The sequence below is a fragment of the Ruditapes philippinarum genome, unplaced genomic scaffold (genome assembly GCF_026571515.1).
Source record: "Ruditapes philippinarum isolate M1 unplaced genomic scaffold, ASM2657151v2 ctg667_1_1_1_1, whole genome shotgun sequence".
Taxonomy (NCBI): domain Eukaryota; kingdom Metazoa; phylum Mollusca; class Bivalvia; order Venerida; family Veneridae; genus Ruditapes; species Ruditapes philippinarum.
In genome coordinates, this window is record NW_026859933.1 from 607,711 (window position 1) to 626,632 (window position 18,922).

The window sequence follows — 18,922 nt, forward strand, 5'->3', positions numbered from 1 at the left end:
ATATAGATCAAGAGTAAACAAGTTAAGTTGCTTTCTTGAAACCCATTCATTTTGCCAATACAAGTCCTTAATTTTGGTTAGATCTTGTTGATAGTAAATATAGATATTCCATTTGTTCTGAATTCTTGAAAAAACTTGAATATGAATTATAATATCACCTCACTGTATCATACTGAGTACAATTAAAATAATAATGATCTGTTTATGCACTGTTTCATCATATCAGATTAATGTATACATTAATACGACTGATCACGTAAATTTATGATATAATGATAGGACTTCTTCGTTGCTTTCAGAGGTGAGTGAGGACATTTAACGAAGAAAGAAACACAGAATCGATTTCTGTAAGAGGAAGGTCGTTGTATAACATCATAGAAAAATGTCTAAGGTAAACTTATAATATTTAAAAATTATTTTACTGAAATAAAGTGAATGAAAATGAATAATTAACAGACAATAAATAAAATAAATAAACTGCTCCATATGAAGCATTCGTGTGTATTTACGATAAAGAGAGTACAATTAGTCTAAGAAAAAGTCTAATTAGGTAAATCAAGATGAATAATTGATCAGATGTGTTTCTCTAGAATTTTCTACTCATGTTTCAAACACATCATTAACTTTAGAAAACTAGATAATTTAATTTGTAAGTTGATTTTTTATCACATGTACAAAGGGGAAACTCATGTTCAGTTGCTTATTTTGAATAAGCATATCTACCATGGAAAAACGACTGTGTCAAACTTAGGAGACATAATAACCATAATTTCATAAATATAAACTATAAGTCGTGATTGGGGCTTCTCTGTCACTATTAAAATAGTACTTCATTGTACAAATATGATAAATAAAAGTTGCTGTTATGAAGAAGGAGAATACTGGTGGTAAAAAGATTTTCTATGAAATCTAGAATTTATCCCCTATCAGCCACTTGAACAAAACATGTTATGATATATAGTTTTAAGGTCCGGAAAGTTAATATCTGAGGACTAACTTCGATAGGGACTGTTTCAAAAACTGAATCAACAAACATTAAATAGCATTTTGGTCAGAGAAGTTTGTAGCAAATGCAAATAAAATTAATGATTTAGTTTAATCATCAATTTAAAGCTTTTTTGTTTGTTTTCGATGTACTTTTTGTGTTGTTATACTTAAAGTTGCAGAGTTGCAAAGGAAAGTTAACACTAGGTTACAAAGGGATGTTGTATTGATGCAGCAAATTTTGATGCCAAAGTGCCAATAATTTGCTGCAGTCTCGCAGTAACCTAGTGCACACTTTCTTTTGAAACATAGTATGTTATAAATGAATCATCAAATTTCTAGTGAGTTTTTATTCGTCTTATTCCTCTCTCATTATTCCATATTAGTTTGTTTTGCACTGTTTTTCATTTAGGACACACGCACACACGCTCACGCACACGCACACAACACACACACACACATTCATGGAATAGAACGCCCTTTTTACCAGTTACCGCTTTATGTGGAATGTGTCACATTGAAGGTTCAATAATAATCTAAATTTAAAATTTCACCACTCTGTGTCTTTGTAAAGAAATACTAACATTTATTATACTTTATACGTTTCTTGATAAAAAAAACCCCAAACGCCCCAACACCAAGGTATCTGTATAAGCATACATGCAATTTATGGTCACTCTGGAAATTAAGCCGAAATTTAATTGAATTGAACAATGTTATTGCATTCTTTAATTAATAAGTATGATAAATTAACCCTGCTACTTAATATTGAAATTGTGTTACATTCATTGTCGGTCAAGCATGATTAAATCTGCAGGGATAGTAAGAGATTGATCAGTTAATTGGTTCATTTAAATAACGCGCGTCAAACAATCCATTATTCAACATCTGTCAGAACATTTTGAGTATTTCGCTTAGTTTCCCTGTGAAATCTTCCTGTATATACATTACAGTACATTTTTTTTTAATCTTTCATATTTTCCCATTAAGTACTCAAAACGTATCTCCCAAACTTTCCTGAAAAGTGACAAAGTGGTATGTTCTAAAATGCAATAAAACATAATTATTATGTCTTGCTTTACGTAAAATGAATTTGTAGATATTTTAAAGATCTTTCAATCATTGCATCTTACATATTCTGAGTCATTTTGATATGTAGATTGTATCGTTATGGAATAAGACTTAAAAGGATATGCACTTCCAATTGATCATTCCCCAACCGTTAACAACTTCTGACAACCTGTGTTATCAATATAAAGTTCTGCAAAAAGACCAATCCCTTGAAAGGAATAAAAACAAAAAGTGTAAAATGCAGGCCAGTTTTTATTAAGCCTGCACATTAGAGATAAGTGCCTGTATGATATTTAACAAAACATCAACGCCATAACAATAAAGCATAACAACCAAGTACAACGAGAGACAAATCGTGGCGAAACTACAGCTGCAGTTTGCAAAACAAATTGTCTCCAATATTTTAAATTGAGAAACAAGCACGACATACGAGATAGATAAAAAAAACTTCTAATGATCTTTCTAACGAGAATGATAAATATTAAAATCTGATTGTAATTCTTGAAATATTTTGACTTATTGGTTTTTACTAACACTTTGACTGTGTTGCTAGGTGCTTGTCAATCAATTGATGGATGTTGCTACGATGCTGCCAATAGTCTCTTTTTATTTGGAGATATTTTCTCTTTAACCCCTGATGACTTACTAGTTTGAAAGCTAATACACCAGCCGTATTTTACTGCACGAATATTCAGGAGTTTCGTGGAGATTATTGAAGTGTTTTACTGGATTGATTAATTGTTTTCTATAATGCCATAAATTGACGTAAGTGAACATAACCTTTATTGTCTAACGGTCATTATCAATTCCACAAGAGATATATAATATTTGTTTTTGATTTATATGTTTAATTGTAGGAATTTCAATATTTCTTTATTCAAAGTTGTATTTGAGCTGGTATTTCGAGGAAATAATGTTTTAGATATATGTTTTAGTAAAAGACAATTGAAATGTTAATGACAGTCGTATTATATATTATTAAGAAACAATAATAAACGTGGAGGATTCGGTTAAATGTTACCATTTAGAATAAAAGATATCGGAAATTGTATCATTATCCCATGTAAGGGTATACAAGCCGAAAACTCCTTTATATCCTATATATCATTTGTGAAGCATGCTTATTTTTTTAATTACTAGTACAAAAGAAGACAACCATTCATACACTTTGAATGACACTGTTTTCATTCCTATTTAGATAAACTAAATGTAAAATGAATATTGTAATGCATTTGTTAAGCATGTTCGTTAACTTTTCTTTTAATTGATTACAGTATAAAAGAAGACTACCATGAAATTTTCTACAATTTTTGACTGATAATTAGATAGATTATATGTAAAATAAATAGTTTTGTAAAACATTTGTAAAACTATTGTTATTTTCATGATGTGTGTCTAGTTTATACAGTTCTTGTATAGATATTTCCTTTATAATAGATATCACTACCATAAACCTTCCTATACGAAAATCTATCGTACAATTATCTTTTCAGGCAAATGCTTATGCTGATTTGGCAATTTCTCTTTTAAAATCTATTTTCGACGAAAAAAAAAAAGAAAAATAAACAAAACAAAAAAAAAACAACAACAACAAAATAAACCCTACAGTTGGGTACAAGGTACATGCGTATGTTTCCCCATGGAATTCAATACTAATTAAAATGACAACAAAAATTTATTAAAGTAAAAACATATTGTTAAAGGATTGAACTTTGCACTGCGTCGTAGTCCTTTTTTACAAATCCATTATTTCTAATTTCTGCTTTCAATAGTTATCTTTAATGGAGACAAAGTGGGATCAAATTGTCGAAATTCTAATTACAGTTGTAATGGTTAGAGGATATAAGAGTATTAATTCTGTAAGGTTACCATGGAAACATGTTTTGTTCTATTCTGATTAGGATGATTGTAACTGGATATGAAAATGCCACTAAATGATATTATTTGTAACTTTGTATACGTTCTTGTGGCCCTCTGGATGTTTACAATATAGCCTTCAAAATTGGCTGTGAAAGTGTCTAACATTATAAGAAGTCCAAACATTCTATCAAACAACTTAAAAAAAAAAGAAAAAAAAAAGAAAAGAAAAGAAGAAGAAAGACGTCTATAATGGTCACGTACGTTAATGCAATCATTAAATTAGAGAGATGATAGTAGATAGAATATCTGCCGTTAGCGTGTTGTATTGATCTTGCTCTTTTTGATTGATGGTAAAACTGATTAAATTCAGGAAATGTTTGACAGGCATTAATTAGTTGGTTACGGCAACATCTTTCTATGACTTTATAAAATGGATGTTGCCTAATGTGCTACAGATCTAAAAAGAAATAAAAACATTTTGTTCCACCACTGTGTGATAATTGTTCTATCGAAATCAGTTTTAAATTAAGTTTTTTAGTACCATTTAAATACGTGTTTCTTTTCTATTATCCTTATCTTTAGTAAGTGCCTTGATTTGTTCTCTTGTATTTACATATCTGATGCATTTACCTGTAGCCAATTCATGAGCAGGGCACATCTATAATCTAAAAAAGTCTAATTTCTATATGTCATGTCTGTACACATTATACCCTTGCATGAGTGTGCTCCTGACATTTTGTATTGTTTGGTAATGTTTTTGATGTAAGTATTAGTTCTGATTTCTTATTTTTCATCAAATCCTTCTTTAAATCTTCTGTTCTCGTTTGGTTTTGGTTGGTCCTACTGTGTATATTAACGTATTGTGTTGAACTCTATATGCACTCGCTGTGATTTGTCTCAGACGTCTCTGTAAATCATCATTATTTGAGGCTACGTTCTATAAAACTGTTATATCTTGCTGATTTTCAGTTTTATATTCTGCAAATATTAGAGCATCACTCTTACACGGAAAACATAGATTAAGAGACCTTAGTAAAATTGATAAATGCCCTGTAAGTTGACATTATATGACGGGGCTTGTCCTTCAACAAAATGATGTGCACTCTTAAATTGAACATACATGCCTTGTTTATAGGCACGCGCACGCGCAAGCATACACGCACACACACACGCACACAAACATACACACGCACACACGCACGCTCACGCACCACACACACGTACGCGCGCGCACACAAACACGCACGCACACACCCACACCTATAATGTGGGGACATTAGGAGATTATTATGCCTCAGAAACGAATAATGTTCCTTTTTGAGAAAGGGCAAACATGAGTTTTATATCGTTTGAATAATTGTTTTAGAAAGCATACTAGATGCCGCCATTGTTAAACAGATAATCAACCTTATTTAAAGTTCACGTCATCCGATGGATTACAACATTTCTTCTTGTATTATGTAGTAAGCTATATAGCTAGCCCTTCGCCAATCAGACGCTGTGGAATTGCACATATGACAAGTATATCTTTCGGTTATATACAAAGAAAAGTGATAACATCAAATCTAGCTACTTCATTTCCATTATTTAGTTTATGGATTTATTGTTGGAATTAAACACTTTTGGGTCCGTTCATAGAACCAACCAGTACAAAGCAAAGTGTAAAGTTTTTGATTTTACTTTGACGGGTTCATAACAACAACAACAACTTAGATAGTCCGACCACCAATTAAATGATTTGGACAGGGAGCTTTATCAAAAAGTGATCAGTTAATATTTAGCTGTTGAACATTGGACATCGTGATTTTAGTTAAATTTAACAATATTTCAATCGTCATTGTATTATAATAAAAAGAGGTAACCGCCTTTGAGCTTTTTGAATCATTTTATAAATTTCTTGGTTAATATTAGCATTTGTATCAAACAGATAGTTATGCATTAGCTGAAATTGGATACAGTCATACTGTAGTACTTGTAGTACAGAAAGGGTATAATGGAATCTAGATAAAACTAGAATAATAATTGATTATAATATGACACAAGAAAAACAAGTGCTAAAATAAAGAATATAATGTACAACTAGAATAATCGGTGCAAATTAGTAAGAATAATAAATTATTTAGAATGATAATTTAAATATATAACAAGATAAAAGAATTAAAACACAACTAGAATACTATGTACACGTTAAAAAATAGAATACAGTAGAATCCCTTCTTAAGACCACCCGGAATTAAGACCACCTCGCTATTGAGACCATTTTTTAAAAGTACGGAATCTTCTGTTCTTTTTGTCAATGGTTTCATGATCCAGAATTAAGACCACCTCGCTTATCCACTTTTAAGACCGCAAGATTCAGTCCCAATTCTTTGTTTTGTTCTTTATTTGACCCCAGTATTGAGATCACTGATTTAAAGTTAACACCTACCTAGATCTTAAATTCGCTGTTATCATCAGCTTGAGTGCTTTAGGCATGACACCTAATTTGACAAGGTGTCAAAAACACCTTACATCATAGGGATATTGTATGAAATAAGGTGAGAAAGTAAACTTTAGAGTAGTTTTATCTTGCTTTAAGCACATTGATTATACGAAGAACTAATTTTTTTATTTGAGGGTTGAATTATGTACATCATAATTTTTATGATAATTAATATTTAAATTGATATTGAAATCAGAAAAAATACAATTTGATATATTTGATGTTTCTTTCTTTCCATCAGATGATAATTTATAACATGTTTATGTTGCATTTGCAGGTATATCATACAAAATGACTAAAATAGACCATGGTCAAAAAGTGTGTAAGCATCGATAAGAATATTCACAATTAAGACCACCCCGCATTTAAGACCACTTTGGCACGGTCCCAATGTCGGTCTTAATTGAGGGTTTCTACTGTAATATGCACTGTGTTAAGAGTAAAATATAAAACTAGAATGTAAAAGCTAATTAAAGGGTATAATATATATTTAGAATGATAATTACAAGAGTGTAGTATATGACCAGAATAATAAGTGCAAGTTAAAGAGTATAAAATATAACTAGAATAATAAGAGCAATTTAAAGAGTGTAATATATAGAGGATATTCAAGTTTATTTTCAATAAATACAGAATTTTTTTTCATTGAGTGATATGAAAATTATCATATTTCACTCGTGGCTACCGCCACTGATGAAATATTTATGAAAGTGAATAAAGATGGAAATAAATCTTCTATTTACAGGAAAAAATTGAATTTTTTGTTTATCATTTACATTTTTCTTTCCTTTTTTACATTACAATTTGAAAGACTTTCTTTTAAATTTTGTGTATTGGCTGAATTGATAAGAAAGTAGCCCGGCTAGACACCAGTGAAAATACGAAAAATATGTTTTACTGCAGTGAAAAATAATTGTTTACAGTGAAAATACGGAAAATGAAAATACGCATTTTATTTCAGCAATATTTCATTTATAACTATATTATGAATAACTAGAATATCGTCATCTAACAGAATATAAATATATGTGTGAGAGACAAACATAAGAAAGTGATTCATTTCAAAGCATTTTTTAGCGTAATTGAGAATTTCAGTAGACGTCTTGACAGCGCTCTTAATCATTTACAGCAATTTGTCTGGATTTGCATAGTTTTAATATTCTAGAAATAACGGATGCATTATAGCAATGTGTATAATGAAACACAAAGACATTAAAATTTTAATACAGCAATTACAAATTGGTTGAAGAGATGATATTCTTTTTGATTATGATATAAAGTTTATATGAACACATCTGCGGATGTTTCTAAATTCAAAAATTTACCATTTCATGTTTAAATGTTGAATTCTGCTTAAGCCGGTGCTAGGGGGCGTGAACGTACAGTACCATCCATGAACAGGCTCAATCAAACCAGTCTGCAACATTTTCAATTTTGCCGTTTTGAACTTTCTTTAAGGATTCTTATATTCTCCATTATAAATTATTTGTTTGAATAAGCGTTAATCTAACAATAAATTAGTTCAATTAGCATTGTTCAAATGTTTAAAATCGTTTGAGATATCAAACAGTTGTAATAAAAGTTATGCATTTGTACAACAATTTATTGACACTATCTGAATTCAGAAGATGGGTTGGGTTCACTCTAATCACTTTTTTGATCGAAAGTCATCTGCGAACGAATCAACTTCCTATAGAATTTACAGGGAAGAATTGATTACAATAGACTTCCATGGGCCTATCTCAAATTATGAACTTAAATCTGGGAATCTGCAAAATGAGGAAATGAACTTTCTGAAACGTAATTTCGAATTCTTGAATATCAGTAATGTAAAGGAGTTTCGCATACGAGCATTTTTCACCCCAACTATTTTACACTGCTTTTGAGTTTTCATTCAGTTATCTAGTGAATAGTTTGTTTTTCTACATTTAGAATTCACTGAGCTATAACAGTGATGTACATGTTATTATGTATACACCCTGGTTAAAAGGTAAACATAACGTTATTTTAAAATACAACAAAAGCGGAGCAACATGGATGTACAAGCATTCAGGGATGTAAATATTGTTGAATTTATACAACTCATTATCATTTATTAAATTCTATCTATATAACTGCCAACACATGCACATGTTAATATTATGTTTCATAATTCAATTTCCTTGTCTTTATTAGAAATGAATGGCATTGTCAATCAAGCATTGGTAACGTAACTTCATAATTATATACAAAACATAGAAAGTTAAACAAGGCCTGTGTCCAGAAAAGATCAGGATCAAATAAACCTTATTGTATTTTCATTGTTTAATAAAACTAAAATTAAGCGTATTTTGCTAGATTGCTAGAATATAAAGGTACATATTCAATTGATGATTTGCAAAGAAACTAAGCTATTTTAAGAAAAAAATCAACGATACAATAAAATCGGATCAAAATTAGGACCAATTTTAGGATCAAGATCAATATTTGGATCAACTGTAAAATGCCCATATCTTGTAAAAATAACAATAAATTTATTCTAAAATTTTAAATATTAACCTATTAGGATAAATTATGGAGTGTATTTGAGTTTTTAAATTTGATCCTGATCTTGATCCTTAAATTTTTGTGAACACGGGGCCAGGTTCACCTTAGCTAAGAATTGTTTTTTTAAAGATATTTCTTCTAAACGGGATACAGATCTCTTAACATCCTAAGTCAACGCAAAAGTACAAATATTATAATCTTTTAAAATAAAATCCCTGTTTTTTGCTGTTGTGATTTTAATATTAATATGTTTAAATAAATACATGACTGCTTTATTAAAATAAATAAATGAATGAATGAATAAATGAATAACTGTTGCATATTTCCCCATATCTCTATCAATATAAACACGAACAAAATCTCCTTAATCTTGCTGTCACATGTTTACTTCACTATCCATCGATAGAACTAGGTTGTCAATACTCATTAGGAATCTCGTCGTGTACTCTATGCTGTCACTTTACTGTCACTTTACTCGCTTTTACAACAAAATACAAGCTTCATTATACAGTTGATGTACACACATATAACAAGCTAAGCTTAGTTAATGTATAGAATTTGGAATGATTTTATCGGATGTAAAAATGTAAGTTATTAAATTGATTATATAATTAATATTTTTTTTAATTTCTATGATACGTCTAGAATTGAAAGTCTACTAGTTTTCACATGGTAATGTTTCATTGGCATATGGATATTCAATGAGCAAATTATTGCAGCATAAATTGATATAAAAACCCATTGAATATACAAATGTATATTCTATACATATTTCCATTTAATTATATGTATTGAAATATTGACAACATAAATAAACTATCTCAAGAGAATCTATTTCTTAATGAAAGAAACTCTGGCGTTTATTTCATATATGAGTATAATTAAAACGTGACGATTGAAATACTTTGTTTGGAATAATAACTTTATGATAGCAAGAACTGAATTTTCTAGACGTATTTCTTTAGAAGTGACATTATAATTACGATGGCACATATAGGCAAATTATGTGTGCATCAAAGCTCACGATTTTCTCCAGACATTTTATGGAAGATGGATTAAAAGGTCTTGTTTCGTTGTTAATTTTTGACATGATGAACTTTAAGCTGCACTACTATTTTAGGATCAAAGTATTGTAGCCTTTACGCTAACATGTTCAAGGACCAATTATTGTGTGGTAGATTGCTGTATTGTACTAGCTAAGAGATGACATGCATGAGTTTAAAATATATTTGAATTCCATGTAAGATATTCACCCTGTGGGCATAACTGTCTTATGGAAAATCGGATAAAATGCACAAAAAACCGCTGTACCTTCAACAGGATTAAACTACTCAGCAGGCAATTAAAATTGCCCTGTTAAATGCGCTGGCCCTCTGTATTAGTTAAAACAGAATTTATTTTAGTTGGATGTGTAGGAAACTGTTCACTTATAGACACACTCTCAAAACCGTTTCTGGAACCAACCAGTATTGAGCAAGGAAAACAACGGCTCGTCCCTGACGTTATTTGAACCCATGATGATAGCAATCCTTAAATAGCCGATCATGCCGTCCCTCTGTATTCTATGTGAACCTTTCTATTTTTCTTCATCTATTTATTTTGTCTCAACGTGATTTCTGATTGAGTATATATGCATACATATACAGCAGCTGTATAATACTTGAGACCTTTGGGTTTGGGACGGAGTTGCTATGTTGTATACTGGGCACAAGTATTTTGCCATTCGATCCAAAAGATCTTTCTGGTGTTTTTTTCTGTGATATATAGATGTTGAATAATAGAATAGAACATTAGTCATATTAATAGAAAATCACATGTTACCTTAATTATGTGAATATGTATAATTTGTCTTTGCGAAGTATCTGAAACAGTTTAACTGATCTTAAATGACCAAAAGTTAAAAACACGCACTTTTTCCATTAGACGAATTAATTCGATCTAATCATTTTACAGTTAAGAAATTAAGAATGTCAAAACATCCGGGCTGTATGCATATACCTACACATAACGTACACATATGAACACATTTTATAGTCAAATCGTCACTTGAGATCAAAAACTTTATCTTAGAATGCAATCGCTTTTTCTGTTTAACGGATAACATTTAGTAATTTTAACGTTAAGAGATTTAGTAGATTTTTAAAATATATCCGGGAAACATTACCATGCGTACAACATACTCATAAGATATGAGTATATTTTACAGTCAAATGGTAAAGATGATATATAAACACAAAATAGAAATATGCTTCAGTGAAAAAACAATACATTTTGTAAATCATAACTCATAACTGTGAATATATTACGATGGCGAAAATTTTACGTGATTTTATGTTGTTAAATAATCCAATGGATTTAATATTGCATAAACAAATTTAATTACAAATTATGTAGTTCAAGAATAAACCGGTCCAGTTGCTTTTTGGAAACCCGTTCATTTTCCCAATACAAGTTCTTAATTTTGATTAGATCTTATTAATTGTACATATAGATGTTCTGTATAACCCCTATATCCTGCCCAATACAGTTAAAATAATATAATGTCTATATGCCCTATTTCATCAGTTCAGATAAATTCATACATTAATACGACTGATCACCTAAATAAATGATATAATGATAGTATTTTTTTCGTTGCTTTCAGAAGAAAGAGGTGAGTGAGGACATTTGAAGAAGAAAGAAACACAGAATCGATTTTTGTACGAGGAAGGTCGTAGTATAACATCAAAGAAAAATGTCTAAGGTAAACTTATAATATTTAAAATTTATTTTACTGAAATAAAGTGAATGAAAATGAAAAATAATCAACAGACAATAAATATAATAAAATAAACTGCTCCTTTTTCGTGTGTTTTTACGATAAAAACAGTACAATTAGCCTAAGAAAAAGTCTAATTAAGGTAAATCAAGATGAATAATTGATCATATGTGTTTCTCTAGAATTTTCTACTCATATTTCAATAACACATCATTAACTTTAGAAATCCAGATAATTTAATTTGTAAGTTGATCTTTTTTTTTCTGAAGACAAATTAGCTCAGTTAACAAATGCTGAGAAAGAAATATAAATGTTTGCATGCTACTTTTATTGTGCCCCCACATTAGTGGCGGGCATTTAGATTTACCCTTGTCCGTCCGTCCGTCCATCCGCACTCACAGGAGAGTAATTATGTGGCTAGAGGGACAATAGGTAACTGTTCTTTCTCTTTGATGTCATTCATTCCGTAATGCTTTTATGTGGCTATTTTCTTTTGTGTGGCTAAAAAGAACAATAGAGAGAACAATAGAGTAGCCACATAATTACTCTCCTGTTAGAACGTCCGTCCGTCCTTCCGTCCTTCCGTCCGTCCGTCCTTCCGTCCGTTCTCTTTTGTGTCGCACGTAACTCAAAAAGTATTTGACCTAGAGTCATGAAACTTTACAGGAATGTTGATCAGCATGTGAAGTTGTGCACCTGGGTATTTTCGTCTGGATATTTTTAGTATTTTTAGAGTTATTGCCCTTGACTTAGTAAAATTTTGCAATTTTCAACTTGTGTCGCATGTAACTCAAAAAGTATTTGACCTAGAGTCATGAAACTTTACAGGAATGTTGATCAGCATGTGAAGTTGTGCACCTGGGTATTTTCGTCTGGGTATTTTAAGTATTTTTAGAGTTATTGCCCTTGACTTAGTAAAATTTTGCAATTTTCAACTTGTGTCGCATGTAACTCAAAAAGTATTTGACGTACAGTCATGAAACTTTACAGGAATGTTGATCAGCATGTGTTATTGTGCACCTGGGTATTTTCGTCTGGGTATTTTTAGTATTTTTAGAGTTATTGCCCTTGACTTAGTAAAATTTTGCAATTTTCAACTTGTGTCGCATGTAACTCAAAAAGTATTTGACCTACAGTCATGAAACTTTACAGGAATGTTGATCAGTATGTGTAGTTGTGCACCTGGGTATTTTCGTCTGGATATTTTTAGTATTTTTAGAGTTATTGCCCTTGACCTAGTAAAATTTTGCAATGTTCAACTTGTGTCGCATGTAACTCAAAAAGTATTTGACCTAGAGTCATGAAACTTTACAGGAATGTTGATCAGCATGTGAAGTTGTGCACCTGGGTATTTTCGTCTGGGTATTTTAAGTATTTTTAGAGTTATTGCCCTTGACTTAGTAAAATTTTGCAATTTTCAACTTGTGTCGCATGTAACTCAAAAAGTATTTGACCTAGAGTCATGAAACTTTACAGGAATGTTGATCAGCATGTGTTGGTGTGCACCTGGGTATTTTCGTCTGGATTTATTTAGTATTTTTAGAGTTATTGCCCTTGACTTAGAACATGTTTGCATTTTTAGCTCGACTTTTTTTTTGAAAAAAAAGTAAAGGTTTGTTATAGTCGCGGCGGCGTTGCCGTTGCCGTCCGCAAACTTGTACCTGGATCATAACTTTTTTATTTCTTGGTGTATTGTCTTCATACTTGGCCACAACAACCCTTGGGACAAGACCTTTCAGTAGACCACACTAACCTTGACCTTCATCATAAATGACCTTGACCTTCAAGGTTAAAAGTCCAAATTTTGCTTGTTCATGCTGTTATTGGCTGTAACTTTGTTATTTTTGAATGTATTGTCTTCAAACTGGAACATAATAATCTTCAAGGATATCCCTTAAAAATAAGCAGACAGACCTTGACCTTCACTCATAAATGACCTTGACTTTGAAGGTCAAATTATTGAAATTTTCATTTGTTTGGCTATTATTGGCTGTTACTTTGTTATTTTTGAATGGATTGTCTTCAAACTTGAACATAATAATCTTCAAGGATAACCCTTAAAAATAACCAGACAGACCTTGACCTTCACTCATTAATGACCTTGACTTTGAAGTTCAAATTATTGAAATTTTCATTGTTTTGGCTGTAACTGGCTGTAACTTTGCTATTATTGAAGGGATCAACTTCATGTTATAACAGAACATACTTAAGGACAAGACCTTTGTGTGACTTCACCACGTGACTTCACCACGTTACACCACCACATGACACCACCACGTGACTCCACCACGTGAATCTGACTGCACCACGTGACTGCACCACGTGACTTTACCACTTGACTCTACCATGTGACTTAACCACGTGACTCCACCACGTGACTTCGCCACGTGACTCCACAACGTGACTCCACCACGTGACACCACTACATGACTCCACCACGTTACCCCACCACGTGATTTTACCACGTGACTACACAACATGACACCACCACTTGACTTTGCCACGTGACACCACCACGTGACTTTGCCACGTGACACGACCACATGACTCTATCACGTGACACCATCACGTGACTTTACCACGTGACTCCACCACGTGACTCTACCACGTGTGTATATTTATAGAATTTTCTATTGATAGAATTGCGTGTTTCTATTTATAGAATTGCATGTTTCTATTTATAGAATTTTCTATTTATAGAATTGCGTGTTTCTATTTATATATATAATTTAGTATATTTATATATACAAAATATATAGACAAAACTTATGTGACAAGACAGACCGATTAATTTTATAAAAAGGAAACGTTAAGATTTTGTTCAAACATTTCTTTGTTTGCTTTTAGAGAAAGTAAAAAGTCGAGCGTTGCCCCCGCCCGGTGGTGGCTCTTGTTCAACTTGTGTCGCATGAAACTCAAAAAGGATTTGACATAGAGTCATTAAACCTTATGGGAAAGTTGCTCAGCATATTTAGTTTGTTCCTGGGGTTTGCTTGTGGATTTATCCAGTATTTGTAGAGTTATTTCCCTTAGTAAAAACTGTTTCATTATGTTGTTATTTGTTCCTTGAGTGCTTGAGTTAGAATCGACCAACTTTACAGGAATAATGATCAACATCACTAAATTACAGGAATAATGATTCACATCACTGTGAAGCTATGAACCTGGGACTTTGCATGCGGATTTTTTTCCAGTTTTGTTAGAGTTATTGACTTACAGTAGTATAAATTTGCAATTTTCAACTTGGGGTTTGCTTGGGGATTTATTCAGTATTTGTAAAGTTCTTGCTCTTTACTTAGTAAAAAGATTTTTAGTTTTCATAAAATATTTGACCTAGAGTCATAAGATTGACAGAACAGTGGCGCGGTGGGGGCACCCGTGTCCTATGGACACATTTCTAGTGAACATTGAAAACACCAAAGGTCTGCTTCATATTGTATATTCAAGTATAATTACCTTACTTAAAATATTATCGCGAATCGCTTATTGTTATTTGTAATGAAAATTGACAGTAGGCAAACGCTATCTTTGAAAGTTTTATCAGTATTGGTGAATTGTATGTTGTGAAAAAGTTTATTTATATATAATATTTCAGTACCGAATGATGGACGCTACCAGGAACATGCGTTTCCGTATACAAACGACTGGAAATGACACTTTCCTAGCAACAATCGACTCACAGGAGGCTGACTATGACAACGATGGTGCTCTATATTATGTGGTAGTAGTTGTCCTTATATATGGACTGTCTATTGTTATGATGATTGCTTCACATATAAGAAGAAATAAACAAGATGGGCAGTTAAGGTGCTATCTCAAGGAAATGGCAATACTTCGAAAGAAAAACAGACGTGAAAAACTGTTGGAAAAAATGACTGACCTTGCATTTAAATCTGGGCCTTTCTTAAATCAAAAAGTTGAGGAAACTCCTCTTAATGGGAACAAAAAGGAAAATATAGCCCTGTATAGTAGATTACCAACAGAGGCAGACGATGAATCACGTGACCTGCTGTCAAAAACAAGCACAAGTGACTATGAGGATTCTGTGTTTAGTACAGACACTCCAAAATTAGAATCACCTGCCACACCAAAGATTTCACCGTCAAGACTGCTCACACCAAAACTTGTTCGTGCCGACGGGAAATCTTTTATTCAAATTCAAGTAATAAATGAAAACACTGTGCTCTAGTAATCAAGTAATGACAAAGTTACATATATCATATGGTACCAGATGTCCAAGTGTTATTTATTGTCACTTGAACAAAGACATATATTGGGTTTTTATATTTTCTTAGTCATTAGTTGACATAACCCACTCGTATATTTTTATACAGTTATACAATGTATCATTGTATTTTCATAATATGATATGAATTAGAGTCAAAATATTTTCATACTATCTGCATTTAGGAAATTCTACAAAAGGACGTGCGAGATAAAAGTCTTATGTATACTAAAGGTAAAACCTGTTACACTTTCTTATGTAAACAAGTCGAGTAACTATATAATTTGATAAAGTCACAAAGTTTTTTTTATAGCAAGGAAGACCACATAATGTATGCGAACGTTTATTGAGTTATGTATCTCTTTCTATCTATTCGAATACGTAAATTAGTTTCGATGTCGGGTTGTAAGGCAACAAGTATTGATAAAACATGATAGTAGCTCTATAAAGTTTCTTTACAATTTAGAATAGAAACAACGATACGACTTCTTATGTCTTAGCAACGTTTTAAAACACAGCGGTTTGATAACGATAAAGGGGTCAACCACTTAACCCAGTGATCATGGATTAAAACCTTCCTTTGGCAAAACCATATTTTCCTGGTATTACAGTAGTGCTGGTTACTCGGGATTGACTGATACAAGTCGTTCGATCACGATCAATATTTTACTATCGAGTTAAAATAAAAACAATTAATCTAGAAAAATCAAGCGTTTCTAAATAAAAAAGATTCATATACATAACTACACAAAACACACATATCTGGTAAGATATATTGCTTTAGTTATAAAACATGTTCCTCCTTTCTGTGTTATGACAACAAATACATTGATAGGGACAGCAAACTCAATTGTTTTTTTCCGCACTGATTAAAGGTGGTAATATCTTAGTCGAAGCAAATATTTAGTGTGTGTTTATATATATTTGTAAGTATATAAAATATTTTGTTAATAAACATTTTAACAATATTTCTTTTAACGTGTTATCAGTTTCTGCTTGAACGTTTTTCTTTGTTTAATGTGTACTAATAACGTTTCTGTTCTGATGAGCTGCTTTGAGTTATTTAATATGAACATCTAATGCTTACATATATAGAGAAAAGCATTATTAAATGTTAGATCTTTTCTTAACAATACCTTCAATAGGTTTTTGACCTACTTATCTTTTCATAAGGAGTCAGATATAAAATTTGTAAAGAAATTCAAGAATGATGCTCATTTGTTTAGTTGTTGTAAAATTTAGAATGGTTGGTAAAGTCAAGCCAGATTAAACAGCGATATGATAGAGCAAGGCAAAACGAAGGAAATAATGAACGGAATAACATTTTATACCACAATAACTGCTAAAAGGTACTTCAAAGAAATTCCAACTAAAAAATGGATGAAATGTATCAAATTACAAGGGAGTGCATTGTGGCGTGATCAACATCATTCGAATGGATAGCAAATAAGATATAGAATGTATGTAATAATTAAAGAAGGCGTGTGTGCCGTGCACTTTGTTAGTGCATCTTATTACCATAGTACGGAAAATAACGTTTTCACATCAACTGCACAGCCTATTTTTATCTTCTTACCTTGTGCAAAGAGTTAGATAAGTGAATATCTACAATGAAATTACATTTGAATGTTGTAGACATTGTTTCTTACATAGACATACGACTTGCGGCTATCAATTATGTGGATTATGGTTGTATAAGTTCTTTTCCAAAATATATAAAACTAATGAGAGTCCGTGGGCCATTTTACATTAAAATTGTGAACATTACAACAACATTATTCGCAAAATAACAATAAGCACACGTCTAATATAAAAGTGAAAGTTTTTCTTAAAATATTTTACAAGTTGATGTCTCCTACAAATTGTTTGCATATGAAAATAATTAAATATGCACGAAGTTCGAACTGTTTAACAATTTTTAACTTGTAAGCAACATACTCCAATAGGTTTGTGGACATTGTGATGCCATTTCGTTTCTGTTGCACCATATCTATTTTAAGTTTCAGAAAGCAGTGCTGTATGGTTATTAATTGTGCACCATTGGTTGACGTTGTTTATTTTATAAATCTTTCGTAAGATGTTCACTCATGATAATTTTGTGATAACTATATGTTTACTTAAATAAACAAACGTTTCATCACAAAAGGATATGACCAAACTACTTTAAGATATACCGCACGTTTAGTTTACAACCCATTCATATTTGGACGCCGTACACTGTGCTTGCTGATATTACACCTGACGAACCAGTTGAATCAAGAATTACTGTCCCTCAAAATGTTTCTGCAGTTTCATTCCTATTATTTTACTGACGATATATAAATACTAATGACAAAACTTTGTAACGAAAAGAAGGAAGTACGGACATTCCAACAGGTTTATGGGTTTTGTCTGTGATATTTATACATTATCAACTAGTTAATCATTCCCCTTGAAGTGTTGGTTTATGTGGTTTCTTTTTTAAACTAAAATCTTCGGCGGAATGAACTTCATAAACCTTTGGATATTTGCGTGCCATAAATAGACGAACAAGCAGTCGGGGAAACAAATACAGTCTACAGTTACCATCCATGGTGACATTGTGACAATAGCTTGTAATAATTCTTCATTACATGATTGCACCTCAAGAATTATTTTGACATCAACTGCATGTCTACGTTACATACCTATCATAACCATTTTATAACGACTTAAACAAAACTTTAAAAATATAGCTTTTTTCTTTCTTGTTAATAAAACCTGTACTATACATATATTTCAAATACACTTCAAATACTACATTATTTAAGTAGTACAATCAATTATTCCCACAAAGATTCACCAAAGCATAAAACGTTTTAATGGAGAAGGCGAGTATATTGTAACTGATGTCTTTTGTCTATTTCCTTGTATAGTTTATATCTTGTTACACTAATGCTTATATAACTTCAGAAGATTTATGTTCTTAATACTTTACAATTTTAGAGCATTTTTGTTACTTTTGTCTATGACGTAAATGTTAACTTGGCAATTACTA

General features: G+C 31.5%; 1 protein-coding gene across 1 annotated transcript; it reads left to right on the forward strand.

Annotated features, from left to right (window-relative positions):
- Positions 1–297: 297 nt before the first annotated feature.
- On the forward strand, positions 298–16,796 carry LOC132758347 (uncharacterized). Its single transcript, XM_060749962.1, has 3 exons — positions 298–391; positions 11,568–11,666; positions 15,277–16,796. The coding sequence occupies exons 2-3, from the start codon at positions 11,658–11,660 to the stop codon at positions 15,868–15,870; spliced, it is 603 nt and encodes a 200-aa protein (XP_060605945.1). The 5' UTR covers positions 298–391; positions 11,568–11,657; the 3' UTR covers positions 15,871–16,796.
- The last annotated feature ends 2,126 nt before the right edge of the window (positions 16,797–18,922 follow it).